This window comes from Aedes albopictus, chromosome 2 (genome assembly GCF_035046485.1).
Source record: "Aedes albopictus strain Foshan chromosome 2, AalbF5, whole genome shotgun sequence".
Classification (NCBI taxonomy): domain Eukaryota; kingdom Metazoa; phylum Arthropoda; class Insecta; order Diptera; family Culicidae; genus Aedes; species Aedes albopictus.
The window spans coordinates 41,849,046-41,873,868 of NC_085137.1; the positions used below are offsets into that span (position 1 = coordinate 41,849,046).

At 39.8% G+C, this 24,823-nt stretch overlaps 3 protein-coding genes across 4 annotated transcripts in view; 2 read left to right on the forward strand and 1 right to left on the reverse strand.

Moving 5' to 3' along the window:
• The first annotated feature begins 677 nt into the window (after positions 1-677).
• Positions 678-1,486, forward strand: LOC109621801 (putative oligosaccharyltransferase complex subunit CG9662). The gene is made up of 3 exons (XM_020075920.3): positions 678-943; positions 1,009-1,082; positions 1,145-1,486. The coding sequence occupies exons 1-3, from the start codon at positions 805-807 to the stop codon at positions 1,379-1,381; spliced, it is 450 nt and encodes a 149-aa protein (XP_019931479.1). The 5' UTR covers positions 678-804; the 3' UTR covers positions 1,382-1,486.
• Positions 1,396-2,556, reverse strand: LOC109621800 (calcium and integrin-binding protein 1). Its single transcript, XM_020075919.3, has 5 exons — positions 2,336-2,556; positions 1,992-2,239; positions 1,817-1,926; positions 1,668-1,759; positions 1,396-1,606 (listed from the first exon to the last, which is right to left on the reverse strand). The coding sequence occupies exons 1-5, from the start codon at positions 2,419-2,421 to the stop codon at positions 1,585-1,587; spliced, it is 558 nt and encodes a 185-aa protein (XP_019931478.1). The 5' UTR covers positions 2,422-2,556; the 3' UTR covers positions 1,396-1,584.
• A 3,933-nt stretch (positions 2,557-6,489) lies between these two features.
• LOC109421318 (uncharacterized) overlaps positions 6,490-24,823 on the forward strand; it is a 77,578-nt gene continuing 59,244 nt past the window's right edge. The window contains exons 1-2 of one of the 2 annotated variants that reach the window (XM_029871081.2): positions 6,490-6,898; positions 16,064-16,549. In XM_029871081.2, coding sequence (XP_029726941.1) covers positions 6,840-6,898; positions 16,064-16,549 — 545 coding nt within the window. In that variant the 5' untranslated portion in view covers positions 6,490-6,839. The remainder of the gene's footprint in view (positions 6,899-16,063; positions 16,550-24,823) is intronic. The other variant, XM_029871082.2, reaches the window with a different exon arrangement.

Below are 24,823 nucleotides of genomic sequence, written 5' to 3' on the forward strand. Positions count from 1 at the left end.
TATATCGACAAATGTACATACGACCTATTCAAATCGAGCTCCAGATATAATTTTTATTTTTTTAGCCTTTTGTCTCGTCCCTAGCTTATAACACATACTTTGAGCGATTTTTTTTCACCGTGTATGTCAGATAGGAACATTTTTGAAATCCCAGTGCGAAAAATGTCGAGCTCAGTCACACAAAGTTGACCTCAAATGTCAAAGTAGAACTATTTACCAATTTACTTATTTCGATTTTTCTCATTATTCCTTTGTTTTTCAAGTTCAAGTAAAGTACAATTCCGATTAGAATACCATGCTTGATCGTATTATTCAATATAAGCGAGATTTCGTCTTTAATTTTAGGACCCTATTAGTGCACTGCATGAAAATCTCTCCTTCTCTTTCACTCTCACGGAAATTTTGTAAACAACAAGACCACGAAACGTCAAAGTCCCATACAAAATCAAAACAGTGCAGTACTCTATGACAGTGCCTTTTAGTTGGGTTTGGCCCCAACAAGCAAACATCCAGCCATCGGTATTCTGTACTCCGAAAGAACTCACTTTTGAGTGGCTTTGAATGAGCGTGCCAAGTCATGGGAGTGAAAACTGACAGCACTCTTTGGACACTCCCCCGGCTTGAGTTGTGCTTGAGATTGATCTGTCATTTTTTTCTTTTGTTTGCGTCACGTCACTCTCTTGTCTCACACACAACGTAAAACGTCAACGTCGCGACACAAAACTTTTCGGCATCAACTGGGTGGAATCTGTAGTGTTTTCCGGCGAATCTCAAGTCTCGTTCCTGTCCCCCAGTCATCACACAATGGAAGCTTTGTACAGTGTTCCGTTTATGCTATTTGAGGTGCCAAATCTCAAGCTGAAGCGGCCCTCCTGGTTCCAGCAACCGTCGGCTATGACGGTGTTTTCTTTCGTGCTGCTGAGCTACTTTCTGGTCACCGGGGGTGAGTTTCTGGTAGGGTTTAAAAGCTTGGGAATCGTAATAAATTTTCTTTTTTTGTCTTTTCAGGAATTATCTACGATGTGATTGTCGAGCCTCCAAGTGTGGGATCCACAACCGACGAGCATGGCCATTCTCGTCCTGTAATACCAGATGCCTCCATTGACGAAGCGTAATGATTCTAATCGTCATAATTCTTTCGCAGGTTGCCTTCATGCCGTACCGAGTGAATGGTCAGTACATCATGGAAGGTCTGGCTAGCAGTTTCCTGTTCACGATCGGAGGACTTGGTTTCATAATCATGGATCAGACGCATACCCCCGGAAAGCCAAAACTCAACAAGATCCTGTTGATTTCGATGGGATTCATTTTCATCCTGGTGTCCTTTTTCACCACATGGATCTTTATGCGCATGAAACTGCCGGGATATCTCCAGCCTTAAGAAAATAAGTGCACTTTTCCATACTAAAGTAAGCATTTATTGTGCGTAATAATAATACACGAGTACGAATGACGTAAATAAACTTTCTAAATCACAAAAATCTAATATCTGATGAGGAGTTTCATGTTTTTCGGATGTTTTCGTAAAAAGGAGATTCCAAAAGGTCATACTTTGGCTGAATAATTGAGCTAAACGTTGTCCTTTTACAGTCTGATGCGGAAGGAGCTAAAATCAGAAGGCATTTGTGAGACATTATATGATAACACTTTTAATGTTCCAAACTTACTTTGTAAAATCGGAGGATTTATCTATGATGTGTTCGAACTCGGCAAACGAAAGGGCACCATCGTCATCCAGATCCGCTTCTTCTAAGATATTCTGAAATGGATTGACATCCAATTACGATTACACAAAACAAAAAGCTGAAAACCTCACCGTTATCAGTTGATCGATATCGCTTTCATTGAGGGCATTGTTGTAGCCCGTGAGCCGTTGAATGACCTGTTTGAGGTCATTCTTCCCAATCATATCATCTCCATCGAAGTCTGAAACAAAGAAATCAAATCTAATAAGGACTTCCTCCGCATCCCAGTACCATTGCTATACCCACCGAAAATCCTAAACGCATGTTCCGCTTTGACCGATTTGGGTGCGGCGTCCGAAAACACCGACATCATGTCCAGGAAGTCTTCGAACGAGATTTCCCCGTTGTTGGAGCTGCTGAACACCTTGCAGATACGGTCGCCGAACGGGTTGACGCGCAGTTCCGGATACTGGAGGATTTTGTTCATCGACAGGCGAGCGTTCTTGTTGTGGCCAACCTTCTCCGGTGCTAGGGCCTTGAACTTCTTGTGCGCACTAGAGGAATTGGAATCCGGAAGTAGTGATTGGCATGGGCCACAGGGGGCGAAGTATAGAAGCCAAGGAGACAAGGGAGTGGCTCCCCATACTTACAAGAGGATTTCTTTCTTTGTGAAGTACGTGAGGTCTTCGTAGTCCTGCAGCTCTTCCTCGCTGAACTGGCTCTTCACCTGGCCCATTCCGCTTACTGATGTTGAGGACACTTTGCAATTGAAGATTTAGTTTTAAATACAAAAATTGAGCAGTTTTTTATGAAAAATGTACGATAACTTTCGATGAGAATGTTTTGATTGGATTTCTTATTGGAAGATGTCAGCTGTCGTCGGAGGGTATGAAAAGTGGTATGAACTTTCAAGGGTTTCAGTTCCCGGGAATTTATTGATTTGTTTTATGCTGGAAAAGTGTTAAGCTGTTAGTACACCAGGGTCATATATATTTCAGGCCAAACATGTCTGAAGGTCCAATCTGCAGAAGGGAGGCTCTCTTTGGTTTCCCTCTCTTTTGGTAAAATCTCAGCTGTTTCTTTGTATTATGATTGTCTCCTTGCATTAAACGATGGTCAAAACAATCGTCTTTTGATTTGTACTGCAAAAACAGTTGAAAAGTGTACCACAAGGGGCGGGACAGCTTCAACCTGAGTAAATATTTTCATCAATGTTACTCAAAATTCATCAAAGTTGCTCAATTGCTCGAAATACGTATCCCTATAAAAATCTTGCTAGGCGATCCCAAGATAAAAGAGGGTGGGAATAGCAAAATTGAATTTTTCAAAAAGACACCAGAGTTACTCACGTTTGCTCAATATGCATTTGTTTGCGTGAGATATCATCAATTTGCATCTGTGCTAACACGCGATTACTATAGGGTGGGAAAACCGCGCCATGCTCAGCAGTGATCAAAACAAAAACAAATCAAAGGCGTGTTATGTGGATCCTCCTGGAACGGGTGCAGCTTCTTCTCGGTTTTGGTTCGCGCTTAGACGGGCATACGTTACTTCGAAGCTAAAATCGGTCCCTGTGATCCGCCGGAATCTCCTCGAAGACTATCTGGACCTAAACTCATCCTGTTGACTGGTGCACATCATCGTGGCGGACAGATCTTCCAAAAACTTCCCAAAAGGTAGCCCACAGTTCCGAACTGTAAGTATTGCAGAATTCATAAATAGTAATTAATTGTTATGTTTATTTTGGCCTTTACAGGGCAAATATCTTTTCGCCACGGCACACATCAAAGAGGGAACCGTTATTTTTCTGAAACCGCTGCGAACTGTTTGAAACCACTGGAAACGGTCGAAACCAATATGATGAATAACTACAGCTCAGTTTGACGGCAGAAAGCTGCCTCATTCTGAAACAACACAGGAATTGGTTCGAGAACAGTGACGGTAAGGACCTCATGGATTACATCCCGTGGTTTATTGGAAACCTCGATGGTCATCCGTTGAAGGAATCAAGGAAGCACTGCCCTGAAGTCGGAATATGACACAGAAGTGGAAACCAAGGGGAATGACATATCCTTTTCTAACCGGAATATCCGCATTTATCCGTTTCTAACCGTCGCTAACCGTTGCTAAGCGAGCTGCTAAGTGAGCAGAAGTTAGACGCGGTTAGCGACGGTTAGAAACGGATAAATGCGGATATTCCGGTTAGAAAAGGATATGTCATTCCCCTTGGTGGAAACCTCAAAATTTCCGCTGCGAACGGCCTTGTCAACTGCCAGTATATACAGTTCCAGTTTTGAACGGAAGCGGAAGATCCCATCAGCAGCCGAGTCAGCAGCAGCCCCATGATGACATGGACAGCTACGGGAGCTGCGTGTGTGAATCAGTGTTGCAAAAATTCAATTCATTCATTTGAACACTAACCAACCAATCTGTTCAGTAATTTTTCCTTCTAGTTATGTTCAAAACGATTTCATTCAATCAGAGCACCTATCAAATGAGAAGCGAATCCTTGTCAATTGAATAAATTGTCACTCGAATGAGTAGCTTAACTCGAAACACGAAAAATTCCGCCAGACTGAAAAAATGTCGAATGTCGGGTCAAAGTCAGGTCAATTTTTATCGAATGTTGGGCCACTGTTGGACCAACATCGATCAACTATTGGGTCTAAGTTGGGTTTGGTGGCCAAAATAAAAATAGGTGAATGATAGGTTGATGTCGGGTTTGACGTCATCAACGATGGTAAAAGCTTTGAACCTACAACACCACACATTAATGCTTCCTAGGTCGGGCTCAATTGAATGATATGTGCCTTGACTGAGGCTGGAGCTGATGTCAATTGAATGATCAGAGGCTATTCAATTGATATTCCGATAGTAAATGGAAAAATGAGTGGTTACCATTCTCAATTTCAGCTTTAAATGTCGGTTGATACTGACACTTCGCATCACTGGTGTGAATTATTAATGTGAAAGATTAATCCACTCATCGAAGGTAGTGCCTATCTCGCATACCGCATTTGAAAACTTTTTATACTGTTGTTTAATAGGGTCCTAAAATGAAAAGTATTTTCCCGGTTTTTCTTTATAACACGAAGAAGCATGCTTTTCTGATATCAATAGTAATTTTTCCGAACTTAAACAATGACAGAATAGTTAATTAATTCGAAAATAAAATAATGGCGAGCAGGTCTTGTTTGACATTCGAGGTCAACCTTGACGTAACGAAAGTGGAACGGCGGGTTGCAAAAGACATCACATTGGCTCACTGTTGACAACAAATGTTCCTGTTTGATATACACGATAAACAAAATTTATACAAAATTGAGTGCTTAACAAGATGTGTTGCAAAAAATATTAAAAAATTAAAAAACTTATTTTATGGGCTTCGCCTAATATAAATACTTAAAAAATGAGTAAATATGCCTTATTAATCAATGCATGATCGATTTATGCAGAAATTGAGATACAGTAGACGTTCGGTCGGTGCAAACGATTTAACTGCCATGCTTTTTAGCTGCAAGTCCGGTAAGTGCATCAAATTTGCAGTTATCGCACCGCCAAACGTCAAAATGGTGCGCCATGTCAGCCCAAATAAACAGTCAGATCACGTTCACGGTTATTTTTCATCGTTTGACAACTTGTTGACATCTGTCAGTCGTTGCAGTTACCGAATTTCGTTCGCCAGGTGAAACTTTAACATGTTGCAGTTATCGAAAGTCTACTGTAGGCCTTTAGGAGCCTATTGACTAGGAATTACCAAACTGATGTTCCAAAATGGAACACTTTTCATCAATTCAAGGAATCAATGTTGTTTGCACTGTCATCCATGATATTTGGAAACTTTGGTGAAAATATGTTTGAAATGAGTGCAATACTTATCTTTAATACTTGTACGGCAATCGTCAAGGTTTGTTGATTTGGTTCATTAGGATACGAGTTTGACGGTTCGATAAGGTATTTTTGGCCTCACACTATTCGCTTCTCTACCTATTTTCTCTGAGGTGGTGCTTGATTCGTTGCGATGATTCAGAAATGCCGACTGGGAGATGGCAGCGCGTTTTGTTATGAAAGCAACATACAATATTTAAAAACCAATTTGATGTTTGTATGGGAGCGATTTGTCGAATCACCCCTCGTCGCATTTTGTACACGGAGAAACTGAAAAACTCAAAATTAGGTACTTTTAAACTCAATTTTGAGTTCTTTTTCATCTCCCTTTTCATGCGCTCTTTCTGTTGTTGTCAGAGAGTGAAGAGCGAAACAGCCCAACTCTTGCAGTTCCGTGCGTCAAGCCAACACTGAGTTTCTAGCACAGTACTCAAATTTGAGTGAATACAACCTAGTGAAAATTTCGGTTGGGTGGAAAAAACTTAAAATTAGGTATTTTTTTCACATGGAAGCAAGCGGGAACAACCCAACAAAAACATCGATTCCATCAACTCAATATTGGCTTGACGCACGCAACCCCGAAGTTGGGTGGATAGAACTCACTTTTGGGTAGTTTCGTCTCTCCGTGTACTGGGCGGAGCTGTCAAGCAGTTGCCCAGCTGTCAAAATGGTGATTTCAAAAAATATCTTTGAAATTGATTATAGGTATCACAATTAAGTACTAAAAATCTGAAAAAATCATAGTGGCTCAGAAAAATATGCTCTTTTGTATAAAAACAAAAAATCAAGAGATTTTTCAAAATTTAAAAACAAACGCTTGAACATTACAGTAAAAATACCAAATTTCCCGGAAACGGAATCCCCTCTCGCCACCGGGCTCCCGCGCGTCACACGTCAGAAAACAAAAAAAAAACACTCGCTTGCGCAAACGGCCCCGCAGTCGAGCTGCTGTCAGTTTCACTATCCACCGAGTGAAAACCACCGTTTTGCCTTGCACTCCTCCGGATTTTTACTCGGGAAAAGTGTTCCGTACGGCGAATGCGGCCATTTCCGCGCTCGATCCGCGTTTCGATACAGAGGCGAACGATCGCGGGGTAGTGAGATTTAGTGCGTTTCGGGTTCACGCGCGGTAGCACAAAATTTCAAGTGACTGAATATTGTTGCAGCAGCAGCAGCAGGAGGAATCCCAGGAATGCTTCCCCGTCGTCGTCGCGGCGTCAAACAGTGAAAAGTGTTGGCCTTCTTACGGGAAACGGAAGAAAAACGATGAAAACCAGCCTGTGCTGTACGTACTGCACCCTGCTGGTTGTGTCGCTGGTGTCCAGGTGAGTCCCCGGATGGCGCCAGGGTCTTGTGCGGGAGATTTTCATTTATGGTGTACTCCTATGGAATTGAGGGCAAAGGGGGGCGGCTTAAGAAAGCGAGAGCCGTTCTTTGTGATGGATTTCAATGGTGGCGGAGATTATTGTTGTGTATAGGCTTCTCCCACGTCACGGGGGAGTTGTCAATATTCAAGGACTTTCCGTTTCTAGTATGATGCAATGGAATTGCAAGATTGTAGGTATACGTATATCTGTTGAGACACGTATTTATACAGTTAGTGCTCTCTACATCACACCATTCTTCTCATGCACCCTGGCTAGTACGAGTACCAGTGATTCCCAAACATTTGTTGGTCTCGAGCCACTGTGAATATGGTCGAACTTTGTTGCTTATAGAATCAATAGATATATTCTGGAACACGGTTATATGGGATGATATTAAGATTGGAAAAACTCTTATAATTGTAATTTATTCTTCAACGTAAACCTGTCAGTTACATTAACTTTTAACAAGGTTCCTGTATACTTTTTGGGTTCAATTTTGGCCCCATATAAAAAAATTCAGCTCGAGCTTTTCTAAGATTACAAACGATTTACTTTGAGATAAATTACTTTAAAAAACCTCAGGGGTCACCCCATGATTCCTAAAATTAAGACGATGAATGATTAAATCATTTGTGTATTTTATGTAGGAAACTTCACGGAGAATTAGACATCAAAAGACTGCAAAATGATTCGACACTTATAGAAAAAGTTATTAAGCTCCCGAGTGAGAAAATAACGATTTCTAATACACCACTGACGAATTCTATTAAACGTTATTTTCTCTTAAATATCTTAAATTGTGCAAGTTGTTTCGTCCAGCAGCGAGCTCCAGTATGATGTGTTTCGTCTTGGCATGTTCTTTGCTTTTAATCATTTCACAAGCACCTTTGGAGTCTGTTTCTACTACTGTTGTGTCGTATCTTTTTGTTGTACAAAATTTGACTGCTTCCCTTATTGCCATTAACTCTGCGTTTGTGATGCTTGTGTTTGTAGGGATGTTCAAGGAACTACGGCATAAGAAGATGCGCTAACCGGAACAATTGGGGCAGTGGACCTTGTGTTTCTCCGAGACAATCAGCTGCCCTTCTTAAGTCTCACTTAAGATTAAATCCTCGTCTTTGGCGTTTTCTAATCGATACCGAATTGGTTTTATTGCTGCTGTTCTTTGTTGTGCTGTTATTGCGAAGAGTTTAATCTTACCTAGTTTGGGTAGTGGCTACGGTTAGGATAGCTCAGATCAATCTTCCGCATAAAAGAACAGCAACGATCAATCTTTGCAGACTTATGCAAAATGGCACAGCCCAAGTGGCCTTGGTCCAAGAACCTTGCTTTCGTAAGGCGAATTTGTATCTAGGAAATCTTGTGAACCCGGTGTTTGCTACTTTCAGTAAACATGAAATGGCAAACTCGCGTGTCATGCCTCGAGCCTGTGTGCTTGCCAACAATGCAATAGTTGCTACACTCATCTCTGAACTAACCACCAGAGGTGTACAGGGGATACTCAAAATAACTGCGACAGGTAAAATGTTCACTTTTCAAAAAATGTTCAACTCGCTGTAACTTTTCGAAAAGAGCATCAAATATTCTCAAATTTTTACTGTAAGCTTATTAACTAGTTGTGTATCAGTGGTTCAACATCAAGCCATTCTACACAAAGTTATAAAGATTCTAGAAAAAGGTATAATTATCCGATAGCCAGCTTTGAGCTGTTATATCTCCGGATTCAATGAACCGAGTGCAATGAAATTTTGACCATTCAAGACTTATATAACGAACTTTGGAAAACATTTCACTTTACTTGAAATTTTTAACAAGAAAAAAAGGTATAGAAATTTAATTTTTTCCACGATTTTTTAGTAAATTTATCTATTTTTCATGTGCATCCCATTACTTTTTCAATTTAATTCCGGCTATTTGGTAGCGTTCCTTCCAAACATAAATATATTCAAGTCAATTAGAGGGAATTTAAATGAACTATAATTACTATCTCGAATTTTGAAACGATGATGAAGTTTTGGATAAATTGGTGTTAAATTAGAAAAATATTCTAATCGTTTTAAATTTTCTTTCGTGTAAAGAATTTAAAGTTTAGTCAAAAGTTTTTAATAGCTTATTATAAAAGTCATAAATGATCAAAATTTCATTGCATTCGGTTCATTGAATCCGGAGATATAACAGCTCAAAGTTGGCTATCGTATAATTATAACTTTTTCTAGAACCTTTATAACTTCGTGTAGAATAGCCCGATCTTTTCAAAAATTCGACCACTGATACACAACTAGTTGATGAACTTGCTGTAAAAATTTGAGAATATTTGATGCCTTTTTCGAAAAGTTACAGTGAGTTGAACATTTTTTGAAAAATGAAAATTTTACCTATCCCAGTTATTTTGAGTATCCCCTGTATGTGCTATCACAATTGATGTATCTGTTGGAATCCTCAACAGGAAATACGTCTATTGTTCGGTTTATTTACCGCATGATGAACCATCCCCTACGGATGCTTTCAAACAAGTTATCGCATACTGCACTTCGAAAGACCTTCCGCTAATTGTTGGCAGTGATGCTAATGCTCACCAGCTCAGACATTAACTTGAGAGGCTCCAGTTTGATGGAGTACTTAAGTAGTACAGATCTTGCATTACTTACAGGGTACGAAAAACGGATCACGCCGAGAAACAAACGCTTTGTCCTAAGCGGTGCATGTCGGTAACAAAGGCGCTCCGCAACAAACGCATGTCAAGGGATGAGAGCAATAAAACGAATATCGCTTGCCGTGCGTGTGCCGATATTTCGGCTTTTCTGTTGAAATTTTCGACACACATCATCGAATTCATGAGCATTTGGACGAATTAAGACTCTTGCCATCCTCAGAGTCGAGTTTCAGTTGTAAAACAATGCGAAAATCACGATGTGAATAGAACGAGACAAATATTCCTACCGTTTTTGTTGTGAACAAACTCGGGAGAGATTTTGTCATTATCTGCTAACGAAAAAACAAAGCGTTGTTGCAGTGCCTTCCTTGTTGCCTATTTTTCGCTTGCGGTGCCATATTTTGCGTACACTGATTACTTAACATAGGCAACCACCCAACCTTCATGGTATCTGCTAGAGAGAAAGTGTTAGATATAACGTTTTGCTCTAGTAGAATTAGTCACGAGCTGACCAATTGGCATGTGTCAGATGAAGAATCTTTATCTGACCATCGCTACACCTTTTTTGAACATTTAAATGTTACTTCGCAAACTTTGCGTTTCAGGAATCCCCGGTCAACAGAATGGGCTCTCTTTACTGATATGGTTGCGGCCAAATTTCATGGATACTCACCATCCGTTGATACTCCAAGCGTTTTAGATGATTTCGTTGATACTACAACGACCTTCGTCATGGATGCTTTTGAAGAAGCATGCACACTACGGTCTGTGAAGATCACAAGAGGAACCCCTTGGTGGAACTCTGATCTGGCGAAACTCGGGAAACAATGTAGAAACAGTGGGAACAGACGATGTTCGGCTGGTTCGGAGGCTTTCAGGTCGGCTCGAAAGGCCTACAGGAAAGCTCTTCGGTCTGCTGAACGATCCGGCTGGAAAAACCTTCGTACAAATGTTTCCAGTTTGAGTGAAGTCAATCGGTTGAACAAAAGACTTGCGAAATCTAAGGATTTCCGAGTGAACGAACTTCGTTTGTCAAATGGCGATCTGACTTCCTCTGATGAGGAAGTTCTATAATTCTTATTCAGCACACACTTCCCTGGATGTGTGGATATTACATCTTCGGATGAACCTGATGTCTTTTCTTGTAGTTATGATTCTTTAGCTTCGGCTCGGAGTATTGTAACTATAGAATTGATTGAGTGGGCTCTTAATAGCTTTGCTCCTTTAAAATCTCCAGGGGCAGATGGAATATATCGTATTTTGTTTCTAAAGGGATTTGATTATTTCAAACATATTTTGAAAAAAATACTTGTTTGCAGTTTTGCTACAGGGTATATTCCCAAATCTTGGTGGGACATAATTGTGAAGTTTATTCTGAAAGTGGGTCGTGCGTCGTATGAAGAAGCAAAGAGTTTCAGACCTATCAGTTTGACCTTTTTCTTCTGAAATGCTTAGAACACATTGTGGATCATCACATCCGTGATGTTCATCTGGCCAACGTGCCTCTTCATGTGAACCAACATGCCTACCAATCTGGTAAGTTCACTGCGACTCTTTTACACAAGGTTGTTTACGATATCGAGACAACATTCGCTCAAAATCAATCTTGTTTGGGTGTGTTCTTAGATATCGAGGGTGCCTTTGATAACGTGCCTTTCGATGCCTTATTGGAAGCTGCACGGAGTCATGGTATATCTCCAATGATTTCCAATTGGATTCATAAAATGCTCAAAAACCGATATCTCTTCTCGACATTGCGTCTAGCAGGAATTAGTAAATTGAGTGTTTGTGGATGCCCCCAAGGGGGAGTCTTGACACCACTTTTGTGGAATCTCGTAGCAGATACGCTATTGAGGCAACTCAATAATAGCGGTTATCCTACTTATGGTTTTGCCGACGACTACCTAACATTGTTAGTTGGTATGTGTATCATGATCATCACCCTTTTCGAGCTGATGCAAAGCGCCCTTACCCTTCAGGTAGTTGAGGGTTGGTGTCGCCAATATGGCCTTTCAGTTAATCCGAGTAAATCAAAAGGCGAAACCGTAATGGCGTTCAACCTTTGCGTCTCTATGATTCTGAAATCAATGTGACTGATCAGGTAAAGTACGTTGGAGTCATTCTTGATTCCAAGCTTTCCTGGACACCTCATATTGAGTTCAGAATCAAGAAAGCTTGTATGGCCTTCGGGCAATGCCGACGTACCTTTGGTACAACTTGGAGTCTAAAACCCATGTATATCAAATGGATTTACACAACTGTTGTTCGGCCAATATTGTCCTATGGATGTCTTGTGTGGTGACAAAAGGGCGAAATTAGAACGATCCAATCAAAGTTAGGCCATCTCCAAAGGATGTGCTTAATGGCGATGTCTGGAGCGTTCTCTTCAACACCCACGGCAGCGCTTGAAGTTCTCTTTGACGTTGCCCCACTACACATTCATCTCAAACAAGAAGCACTTTCTTGCACTTACCGTCTATGGGTACTTGGTTTACTGGAGGAAACTCCTGTGAACCGCAGTTAAACACACACCCCGTTGTTTCCACTTTTGGTGAATTGTGACATAGTTGTCCTTGCTCCAAGAGGTCTTACAATAATTGCTTGTAATTTTCCATATATGACATTTTCCACGAAATTCCCTTCCCGGGAAGAGTGGACATCTGATTATCTGGAGAGAAGTATTTCAGATGGCATTGTATGTTACACTGATAGCTCCCTTCTCGAAGGTCGAGCTGGTGCTGGTATTTATTCTCGTGAGCTGAGGCTGCATCAGTCTTATTTACTTGGTAGACACTGCACCGTTTTTCAGGCCGAAATTTTTGCTTTTATGTGCGGAGTGCAATCAACACAGCAGCAGCACGTAATGGGCAAAGTAAGATAGGGTAAGAAATCAAACTTTGAACTAGTCAAATTGTAATCTTAATTTGAACCATTTCGAAATTCATTAAAACGACGTACTTTTTAGGCAAATATTGTTCCGAAAAAGATGTTAAACTGCTTTCCGTGTTATAACCTGATAACATGGACTTTAAAAGCATTAAAAAAAGCGTTTTTGTCATGGAAAACAGGCAATTGAAAAATCACTATGATTTCACCCATTTTCCCCCAGAGAAAGCACATTTTCGGTGCACTCGTTCAGCTCATGCATTGTATCACACGCAATATGTGAACACGTCAAATGAAAGCTTATTTATCGTAGAATCTACCAACCTAATAATATTCCGCATTATTTGTCATAAAATTACCAAATTTAAGTAATTCTTACTTGGAGAATGTTATCTTAAGTTGAACCATTTATAATCTAAATTTGAACTAGTAAACGGGGGCAAGCTTCCAGTGTTGGCCAACAGACTGCGCTAGTGGTTGTTATGTTTACTCTTGGGGGATGAAAAAATCCAAATTTAGTTTCCAAGTTCCTGAAGAGTTTAAAACATTCTTAAGCTAGTATGACACTCTTTGACCAATGCCAAATATTTGACCATTTTTGACAGTTAAATTTTGACCAAGGTGTACATGGCAAACAAAAATATTTGTCACTCTCGAAAAACGAATAGGGACAAACAGAGCCAAACAACCTGCCAAAATTTATCTGTCAAAAGTGGTCAAATATTTGGCGTCTGGGCAAAGAGTGTAATAGCACCCTTAGTTGAAATTCCACTGCCTAATGAAAAATAGTTATGGGAATTAGCAGATCCATGTGTTTTTCTATTGTTCAGCACGAAATTGGCTGTTGTGGGAGATGCTCGAGCTGCTGCCGCCGGTAGTTCAAATTAAGATTAAAATTGGTTCAAATTATGATAACGATGGTTCAAATTAAGATTAAAATCATTGTTGACGAATAATCGAATTTTTCAATGAAATTCGGTGCAAATACAAACTATTTACCACTTAACAGAAAGCTTATACCCGTGGCTTTCATGTACATAACATTTTGCTATAGTAAATTATTTCCATGTGGGAGAAAAAATCACTCAAAATTTGCGCTACTTCGGAAAGCTGCAATTTGGTTCAACTTTTGATTACCTACCCTATTTCTGTTCAGATAGCCAGGCTGCTATTAACCTTCTTCGTGCATTAGCTTGCGCTTACCTCGCTGATCTAGTGTACGTTATGGGGTCATAATGACCCCAATGCATGACTAGGGTTAAAGCACTTGCTTCGGCCAACTCTAGGTCGACGATAGTTATCGCTAGTCAAACTCAAATCGAGGAGCTGAATTCAGCAAATGCTGTTCACCTTGTATGGGTACTTGGCCATTCTTCCATAGCTGGAAATGAATTGGCTGATGAGTTAGCTCGCTCTGGAGCATCACATGACTTCATTGGCCCTGAGCCTGCTATTCCGGTATCGAAGTGTTGGATAAAGCTTCAGATTCACACCTGGGCTGTCACTCTACACAGACAATATTGGAACAGTTTGAAGTCATGTCGTCAAACAAAATTGTATTGTACTGAGCCATCTCTAGGGGTGGCAAAGTGTCTAACAAATCTGTCAAAGCAGAATTGCAGCTTACTGGTCAAAGCATTGACTGGCCACTGCCGACTCAGCTATCACATGGCGAATATGGCATGGTACACAAATTACGTAACGCTAAAATCAGCAATTTCAGACTCCCCCCTCCCCCTTGTAACGCTTTTTGTATGAAAACCAAAAATATTTTGTAAGGATCGTAACGCTAAGCTGGACTCCCCCCCCTCCCCCTATAGCGTTACGTAATTTGTGTACGATGCCTATTCAGCAAGCTGATTCATTTGTATGTGATAGCTGTGAATCCGATTATGGAACTTCGTATCATTTGATATGTCTCTGTCCAGTTTTTGTGCAACTGCGTTTCCTAGTACTCGGTAAACAGTTATTAAGGTGACTTGGTGCATCACAGAATTTTCATAGGAATCATTGACTTTTTAATTTTCAATGATTGTTTGCCTCGCGTTTTTGAAGTGATAAAAAACGGGCAATTCTGCAGTTACGCAGTAGAAAAAGTATCATCACACTCACCACGAGTGAGCATATGGGATGATACATTTTCATCCAAATTTGCGCTTTGGTAACTGAGTTTTATCACTTTGAAATTTCGAGCGAGATTTCAATGATGCTGATGACGCACTACGCGTCGTTAAAGTGAAACTGACTTCAGAAACCTGAATCTTCAGGACGTTCTGTTGTTCTTGACCCGCTGTGGTAAAGAGCTATAGGCTCTCTTTTCGCTTTATGCGCTATCACAGTGCCCTTCTCAGGGCGCTGTCTGAACCCATTATGGTACGCTTATGCGTTATTACAGTGTCCTTTTCAGGACGCTATGTGAACCCATTGCATTGTGGTACGCTTTTGGGTGCATGACGATCCTATTCCCTTACCTGTCCGTTCCCCTGTCCTATCCTTTTTCCTTTCCTTCTTCGTCAGGTAAATGATGAATAGGCTCGTGTTCATGGCGATGGCACAAATTTCCCAAATGGAGGAGAACGTGCCTCTGGAGCCGACCTACTGATACCTGATACCTACATTATGAACGGTCGCCGCTCCGTACCAGACTGCGCATCTTTCCGGGTAATTCTGGTTGACAACAGGAATAATTGGGCTGCTTCTCCTCAAGCTCTACGATCGTCTGAATCATACTCGAGCCTTCGTAGCAATTGGATCCTCACGTTCGTGCTTGTTGCAGATTGCCCGCAGATTAGAAATTAAATTCTTAAACGGGTTAACTAGGAGCTGAGAGTACGGGAAATTGACATCTAAGCGCCGAAGGAGAGATAAAGTTGTGAAAGACATGACTTGTGCGAATTTGTCATCAAGAACTGTGGAAGTGCTCATAAAACACTGAGCTGAGAATCAGGCTTTGTCCCAGCAGCGACAGTACACCAAGCAGAAGAAGAAGCAGAAGAACACGTGGTTCATACGCTTGCGCCATGCATCATTGTCTAGTTTCCCACTGAGAATTGTTCAGAAAAGAATTGGTCGTGGAAGTACTCATAAACTGCCGTAATTCTGCAAAGTGACGTAAGCGCCATTCAAAATTTCGATTTTTTCTGGTACATTATATATAATATCTGGGGTAAGAATAACACTGTGGTATTCCTGCAGTATTAGAATGCAAGATCTTGACGTAATCTATCATCTATGGAAAGAAACTTAGAGGATGAGTAAGAGTTTTATGCATAATAACCAAAAAATGGACCAAAACTATCAATGTCGCTTACGTCACTTTGCAGAATTGCGGCAGTAAAGCGCTAAATTGAGAAGTACGCTCTTTACTAGAGATGCCATGTAAAAAATATAAATAAGACTCAGTACATTTTAGTATAACTGATGGGTGGCGAACAAATGTTTGGAAGCCACTGATGATGTACAATATGATAACGATATTGAGATCGGCCTTCGGACTTTGATTCCCAATTATACCTTTACGGAAATGATATAATGTGTTTCATCTTTTCAATGAGAATTTTTCGTTCTTTTCTCTTCTTTTCCAGTAGTTTGCTGTTCATATTGGTGGCTTCGGAGGCAACGAAACCGCTGAATCACTTGCCAAACAGCAACGATGCACAGCCAGACCAACATCAGCAACAGCACCATTCACCGCTTGTTCAACAAGAACGAGATCATCAGCCGGTTGAATTAGGCGATGCCGGAAAGGCGCCACCGGAAACGGCGCCGGTTGTGCAAAATGGGAAGCAATCCAAGAAGGGTCGGGAAAGTGAAAGTGGTTTCGGTGAAGGTGGTGAAATTGTGCAGAGTAGTGTTCATCCGGAGTCCAACAGGGGTGGGTCGAAAGTGCGAGATGGTGGAAATCGGAAGCGCCATGGGCTTGGGAAGACAAGTGCTCGTAGGACTAGCAGTAGATCTCGAAAGCAGGATGTTCTAACGGAGAAGCCCGCCCGGCTAGAGAAACTGGCAGACCTGAATGAAGTGATATTTCTGGACGCTCTCTCGAAGAACTCGGGCGTCACAAACAGCGGGTGAGTAGAATTATATTCCATGTATTTTTATGTACGTTTCAGTAATGTCAAACTTCCAACAAAGTCTTCGATTATCCCATTCAAGATGATAATAATTTGATTGATAATTTGATTTTCCCAAATCAACTTGAGACAACTACATAGAATGTTAGATAAATCGCAGAAAGGTTCATTATTCATGTACATAGCTTACAAGTCCGTGTGTATATTGGTATTTGCTGGCTGAAATGTGGGCTTTTGCAGTAGAATCTACACAAAGACGGCAATAAAGGAAGACGCCTTTGTATGTTATGTGAAATAATTGCATAGGTCATCACTGAGAATGAGCAAATTATTACTACAATGCTGTATAAATTATTATAATGAATTGAATTGCTATTTTTTAAGAAAATTTCTCTGTGTAACAGTTTAAAAGTTATTGCGTATAAACAATTAATGCCTAGATATGCTAATTGAAGAAAATATGTAGAAATATTTTTCAAAATTATGCTAAACATATATGACGGCAAATGTTTCGACTTATCGATGAGATAAATTTAACCTCTGATTCGTTCAAAAGCTGGACTGATTGAAACATGCTGTATAGAGCAATTATCTCACGCCCACTCGTCAACCAGCAAAACATTCGAGTAAAAAATCTACTCATTTGAAATACGAGTTATAAATATACGATTAAAACAAACAAACATGCCAACGTACACGCTGCCTGTGGCATATCGCCTGTACTGCGTCGTCGGAACACCTTGAAAATCCTCATCGTGGCCGAGCAGGACGCACAAAAAAGATGATGGAAAAGAAATGCGCCAACGATCATGTGCCAAACAGAATGAACAATAATAACAGGCTTTCGGCTTCCGCTTTTTTGTTTTGTGTGGCCATTCCTGTTGCGTTGCGCTTCTTCCGAACGGACGAAAATATTTACCCATGGAAAATTGTTGCGGTTTTTGTTCCCATTCGGAGGAGGTAGTAGGGGTAGTAGGGGCAATATGACCATACGGGGCAATATGAGCCACCCTGAATTTGGCCTTATTATCAAGTTTCGTTCTGTTCAAAGCCTTAGGATCTTTTATAGAGTGCTTCAATCATGTCTCACTGTAAAAACCGTACCAAAATTCGATTCTGAAATGCAAATATTAATGAAAATGTAATTTTTTGCTACAAATGCAAAAATGTTATAAGATTTAAAACTCCAAAATAAGGTTTTAACAGATAACTCCCTACTGCCGAGGTAAATATTCCATTACAGTTAATACTCCTACTATTACCACAGAGAACAGACGTCTATCTTCGCTTTCTGCCTTGTGTAAAACTTTGTAACGGTCATATCAGAGTATGTGGTTATGCTCCCGTTGCGCGGCGCTAGCGTCCTATAACTTATATTGTTGTGTTGTCATATTTGTTTCCAGTGCTCACCGTTTTTGGCCGTTTGGCGCTCGTGTCGCTTTGTGGGCTAGTATATTTTAACGATGAACACTGCCATCGTGGGGTCAAATCGACTTTATATGTGGGGCAGTCTCCGTTGGTGGCGTTGAGGTACACTTAAATCCTTTACACACGAATTCGACGTATTTTTGTTCGAGCTTAAATGTCTGTTCTCTGTGCTATTACTGAGCAGTTTGTGAACAAGTCTGCATTTTTTCGAAACTGAAATTACAATAAAACAAGAATTTTCCGAAATTAGTCTCTACGGGGCAATATGGTCATACCTGCTCGGACCAACATGATCGGTTTTATTTTGTAACCTAACCTCAAAATTTTGCTGTCAAAACATGAACATTATCTGTAGAACCATGGTTCATTACTGGTGTGAGGTTACAAGCGGCGATCGGAACGAAAAAAATGGTCACATAGCAGCCTGAACGCCGCCAAGACACAGGCGCCACTACAGATTACACCCCAATCTCAAACGTTGAATGAAACCGGATATTTGCGGTCTTCGCTTGGAACGATATCCTCTTTGGCAACGGCCAAGGAAGGTTGTTTTAGGAACCGTCCATAAATGACGTAGCATTGGAGGGGGAGGGAGGAGTTCTTGATATTGTCACGAGCTATGCACTACCGTGAATCGCATATCAGTCCCATCTTTGCTGGATTTCCTATGCAAATGGGACAAATATGCGATTCACGGCAGTGCATTAGTTATGTGAAAACAAATTACAGATGGGGAGGGACTATAGAAAATTTGCCAAAAATGGTACGTAATTTGTAAGTGCTCCCTTACTGTGTCTCCCTTCGTCCGTTCATCCTCAGAGTGTGAGGGATGCCATCGATGCCATTCTTGGATTCATGCCTGGGATGGAAAACATGTGCCTACGTTGAATCAAATATTGCGTTTGTAAAATGCGATGAAATCTGCTTATGTTTCTTTATTATTTTGAAACGAAAACAATCGAACTTATATAAAATACACTAAATTTTTGGTAAATAATCATATTGTTCTATTTCTCATTTGTTACGAAACATTGTTCAAAAAACAAAAGAGTTTTAAATGGTGGCTCATATTGCCCCGCCTGGTGGCTCATATTGCCCCGTATAGCTGGGAAACACATGAAAATCAATGGTTTTCAAAAGTATTTCCCAACAATTAACAAAAAGTTTTTTTCTTAATTTATCGACGCAATATGAAGGGAAACACTCCTAAGCATGGTTCAATTACATTAAAATAATTATTTATTGAGTTTTTCTGTGCATTTCAGAACGATTTCCTTAGGTGGCCCATATTGCCCCGATCACCCCTATATTTATCGACGCAGGTCATCGATACTGGCTCACGCTACAAGTTGATGGAAGACTGCTTTCCTCATGTCACTGCATTCGTAGCCATGGCACGGCTTGGGGAACTTGTTTTCGTGGAATAATTGTCACTTGATGTTCCACGAGTTTCTAAAAATAATAATTAGTACTGGGGTGGGATACTATGCTTACTGTTCTTTGCATATGTTTTGTCAATGTTGAGAAAGGTAAACGATTTAAGATTTGAACAACAACGAATGTGACGAAACACGGCTTAAGCTTGATTGGCCGTCCGTAGATGCGTAATTACTAAAAACTAATAGATATCCGTGGAGAAATCGCTGGATGCATCAAGGCTGGATCGTCAATCTGGAAACGGCGGATTTCGATTCCCGTTCGGGTCGGGAAAATTTTTCCTAATTCCTTGAGCATAGTGCACAAATATGAAATGGTTCGTAGCGTCAAGTGTCGGCACAAGTTCCCGAATCACTTTTTGTTTCAAATCGATATTTTTTTCAATTTTTTTACATGTACAATGGAGTTTTGAAGCAATTCCAGTGAAGAGAATTGTCAGACAAAAGAGGCACAAAACAAGCAACAAAGAAGACGCGGCGATTACTCTTTATCCCAACTGGTAACAGATAATGACATGATCTCGAAATTTTTTGTTACAGACAAAACGCAAGCTGAATTTGTTGCGTACTTTTCAACTCGTGAAAATCAATTGGCTTCTTTAACGGTGTTGAGATAATTCCATATTCTGAATCTGCATGCAAAACTGAGCCGAAATCCAAATTTTCATGAATTTTGGTGCCCGGGAACCTATTTAAAAATCAGTTTGAAGTTTGTATGGGAGCGATTTGTCGAATCACCCCTCGTCGCATTTTGTACTAAGCAGAGCTGTCAAGCAGTTGCCCAGCTGTCAAAAGGTGATTTCGAAAAATCTCTTCCAAATCGATTTTAGGTACCAAAATAAAGTTCTAAAAATCTGAAAAAAATCATAGTGGTTCAGAAAAAGGTGCTCTTTCGTATAAAATCAAAAAATCAATACATTTATCTTAATTTAAAAACCCAATTGGTGATTTGTTGTTGCATAAAGAAGAAGAAGAAAAAGAAGAATGATGGTCACGCTAACGCCGCTCAGCACTAAAGTGCATAATTTCCAGACTACACCAAAAATGTGTAACCCTTGCACATTTACAAAATCAGCTCCAGTGTCCGCAAAGTTGTTTAAATCGCAAAAATTTTTGTACGATAATCTAGGTAGGATTACTAGTGACCTTGGAAAACAAAAAAAAATCAACATTTCGCATCTAGAAGAGTGTACGAGCTGTTTTTTGAGAATGTGTAACTGCCACACATTTTTGTGTGGTCTGGAAATTATGCACTTATGAGTAGGTCTTACACATTATAGTGCTGAGCAGTTTTAGCGTGGTGTTTTGAAAAAAATCCTATCCCTATAACACAGGGGAAGATTTTAAAATGCCTCTATAAAATCTAAAACAAAATCTAATTAAAAATGGTTTGATGTACGGTGTTAGACTTTGGACGGACTACAAATTGAACGTATAAATTTAAATTTATCATTTTTTTCTTGATAAGGTACTTAATTTGTAGTTCGTTCAAAGTCTAACACCGTACATCAAACCGTTTTTCATTAGATTTTGTTTTACATTTTATAGAGGCATTTTAAAAACTTCCCCTGTGTTATAGGGATAGGATTTTTTCAAAACACCATCGTTCTTCTTCTTCTTCTTCATGCAACAACAAATCACTAATTATTACCAACCCAAAATCGAACTTTTTTGATGATACATCTTCAGCAGCGTTGTAGTGTTTACCAACTCGAAGTTACCGCTCGAAAATCACAATGCAAGCCTTAAAAATCTGTAAACTCGTGGTGTACAATGTTTGTCCTATTCCATAGGTTCCCAAACTTTCAAGTTGCGACCCCCTTTTGCCAGCAGACGCAGTTTTCGCGACCCCCATAAAAATTCCCTCATTTGTTGTCTGTTACAATAAAATATTTTACTGTCTCTCGCGACCCCCTGGATGAAGGCCGGCGACCCCCTTGGGGGGTCGCGACCCACAGTTTGGGAAACCATGTCCTATTCTGTTCAAGTTGGGACATTCCTATGTCGCATTGGGTAGAATGTCGCAACAAATTTAGGTTGCGACATTGTCGTTATTGTTGCGCGATGGTTGAATTTTGATTCACTGAGCAATTCAGAAGGGTCACTTCTTAGGTGTCGGCCAGAGTGGACGCGTCACGCGGTGCGACAAATTTCTCTTGCAGGAATTACCCCCAGAATTGTTACAGGGTTTCGTTTGGATTGTTTTTCCTAAAACATCTTCCTGAATTGTTTTTTTCCTGTGCTGTTAGGCATTAACTTAGGAATTCACTAAAATTACCACGGAAATCTCTTGTAATTATTCTAGGAGTTTCTCCAGGTATTCCTCTAAGAGTACCTAGAGGGTTTTCCAGAGGAATATCTGGATGGATCGTTTGAGGTATTTATGGAAAGATTGGTGGAATTCAGTATATATCCTTTGAAAGTTACCGAATTCCTTTGAGAATCACAGAAAGAATTCCTGGAGGAGTTATCAGCGAAATTTCTGGAAAGCTTCCTATAAGATGCTACTAGAGGAATTCTCCGAATAATTTCAGGAGAAGTTCGTGGAGAAAGTCTTGAGTGAATTCTTGCAGTATTTCTTGTACAGACTTTCATAGGTGGTTTTATAGAAGGATACTTGGAAAAGCTTTCGATCATGGCGATTGTTTGACTCATTTGTCTATAAATCAGTTCAGAGGCCTAATACTGAATTGTAGTGTTTGGCGAACTTGTTAATTAGTATTTTTCCTACAATTATCACCAAGGACGCCATATCCTTACTCTACCACATAGTCATGCTAAAGGATCTGATTTTTCGATCGTTTAGTAAGAGGAAGTTGTACCAGCGCTCTCACGCTGTATGTATGAGAGTTAGAATATGGTGTTATTGGTGATAATTGGCTTCTTTAGCGGTGTTGAGATAAGTCCATATTCAGAATTTGCATGCAAAACTGAGCCGAAATCCAAATTTTCATGAATTTTGGTGCCCGGGAACCTATTTAAAAATCAGTTTGAAGTTTGTATGGGAGCGATTTGTCGAATCACCCCTCGTCGCATTTTGTACTGGACGGAGCTGTCAAGCAGTTGGCCAGCTGTCAAAAGGTGATTTCGAAAAACCTCTTCGAAATCGATTTTACGTACCAAAATGAAGTTCTAAAAATCTGAAAAAAATCATGGTAGTTCAGAAAAAGGTGCTATTTCGTATAAAATCAAAAAATCAATACATTTTTCTTAATTTAAAAACCCAATTGTAGGAAAAACACCAATATACAAGTTTGCCGAACGTCACATTCCAATATTAGGCTTAAGAACTGAGATATAAACAAATGAGTCCCCTCCCCCTGGATATTCGATCTTGACGCGATGGGAGGGCTTAACCCATTAGCACTTTAGCGCCAGTTCATTCACCACCGCTTGGACTTTGAGCTAGATATATCTAGTTTACGAGTTGAGCGCAAATGAAGGAATCGCCGTAAGTGCTAATGGGAACCAAAGGAGTATCCGTCGTGCATTTATCACAAGACAAAAACAAATTATAATTCAGCTTGCATAGACCTAATCTTTGCATTCTTTGAATTTTCTTAAATTTAACAATAATTGTTAAATTTAACGTAACGCAAGAGTGGGTAGAGGAGGTCTCTGCGTTACACTCATCATTCGTTACTTGAATTCGTTAGTACACAGGACAGGGGACGCTAGGATAAGTGGACTTACAGCCTTACAGATTAGATTCATTACAATTAGAAAATTATGGACTGATTAGGTAAAGATAAAACTGTTGATTATAGGAGTTTGTATTTGTATTTCTTATTTTTATGGGTTTTGTGAATTTATAAAAGTTGACAAATAATCATTATCATTTTTATTTTTGACAAAAATCAGTTGACTGAACTTTTTTGTTTTTATATCTTAGACGGTATTATTTCACTGATCAAAAAAAGCAGGAATTTAGTTAGGACTTAGGACGGTTGACATTGTAAAGGGTTACGATGGATATAATATGTATTACTTTGGACTGAGATGATCACAGATATGCAGAAGACGACTAGCGAAATTAGAAACACAATTTGATACATTATTGACTATATTTTGACAAATAGGGTTTGACAAATTTCTTTACAATATCGAATGGAAGCTCAAAAAGTGTTATCTAACACTAATATGAGAGTTATTTGGAGATGATGCTGGTGCTGTCAATGACTAACATCGGTTATTGACACTATTGGTAATCAGCTTGAAATAATTTTCAGAATGTATTATAAAATAACTGAGGATATTATCTGATTTTTGTTTGGGGAAGCTGTCAGAAAAACTAGTTGCCCATATCGGCTAAAAACGCTAGTTCTGGTAGCTGTCTTCGAATAATTTTCAGAAATATTGAATCTTTAAAAATTAGCTACGACACATTTTTTTTTCTTTTTGCTCTTTGTATATTTCTTAAGAATAGTACTCTGAAGGCGTTAACATAGACATAGACACCCTTTTTTATCTCTGAATGTTGTCCAGTGACCTCGGAGATTTTCGATTATTGAAATATTGTTCAATTATCAAATCATCTTTGGAGCTTCCATTCGATCAAAACACTAGTGTGATGGGAAAAGTTAAAATCAGTATTTTTAAAAACTACTACGACCTAATGCTAATTACTACACACTTTGCTCAAGTTGACGACATCGTCTAGTCCATCGTGAGTATTAGTCCTAGTAGGGGGAAAGTTGGGAAAGGGTCCAGGCTTTGCCATCAGCTGTCCTGCAGCTCCACCTGGTCACTCTTCAAAATAAAAAAAAAAAGATATAGACAAATGAGTCAAACGATTGTCAGTTGATCGGAAGCATCCTTGCCTAGAGTAATTTCTGGAGGAATCCTCAGACTTTTGAGGCATTCCTGGAGGGACTCCTAGAGGGAATCCTGGAAAGATTCGTGAAGGATTTTCTGGGAGTGATTCCTAAAGAAATTACTGGAGGAATCCTGGAGATGTTTCTAAGGAAATTACAAGAGAGATTCAGTTCTAGAGGAATTCACGGAAAGATTTCTAGAGATATTCCCGACAGGTATCCCGAAAAAATTTCTCATTTAGAAAAATTCTCGAAATGATTTTTAGAGTTTTGGACGAATTTCTGGAGGGGTTCTTTGGAAAATTCTCGCCGCGTCCTTGAAAATAGGTAAAGAGATTCATATAGGAACTAAGTGAGAGAATTCTGGAATACTTCTGGGTAGGATTTATAGAAAATTTTGGAGAGTTTTTCTATTGCAAGATTTCTTGAAGACATTTTAATAGGAGGAATTTTTGGAATGATTCCAAAAGAAATCCTTAGAGGGTTTTCTCGAGACCCTGGCCAAGTTCGCAGGGGTTGACGGTATTAAAGTAAAGGAGTTTCATTTTGATTATTGTAATGTAGTATTCTTTAGTGAAACATATCACCTTTTT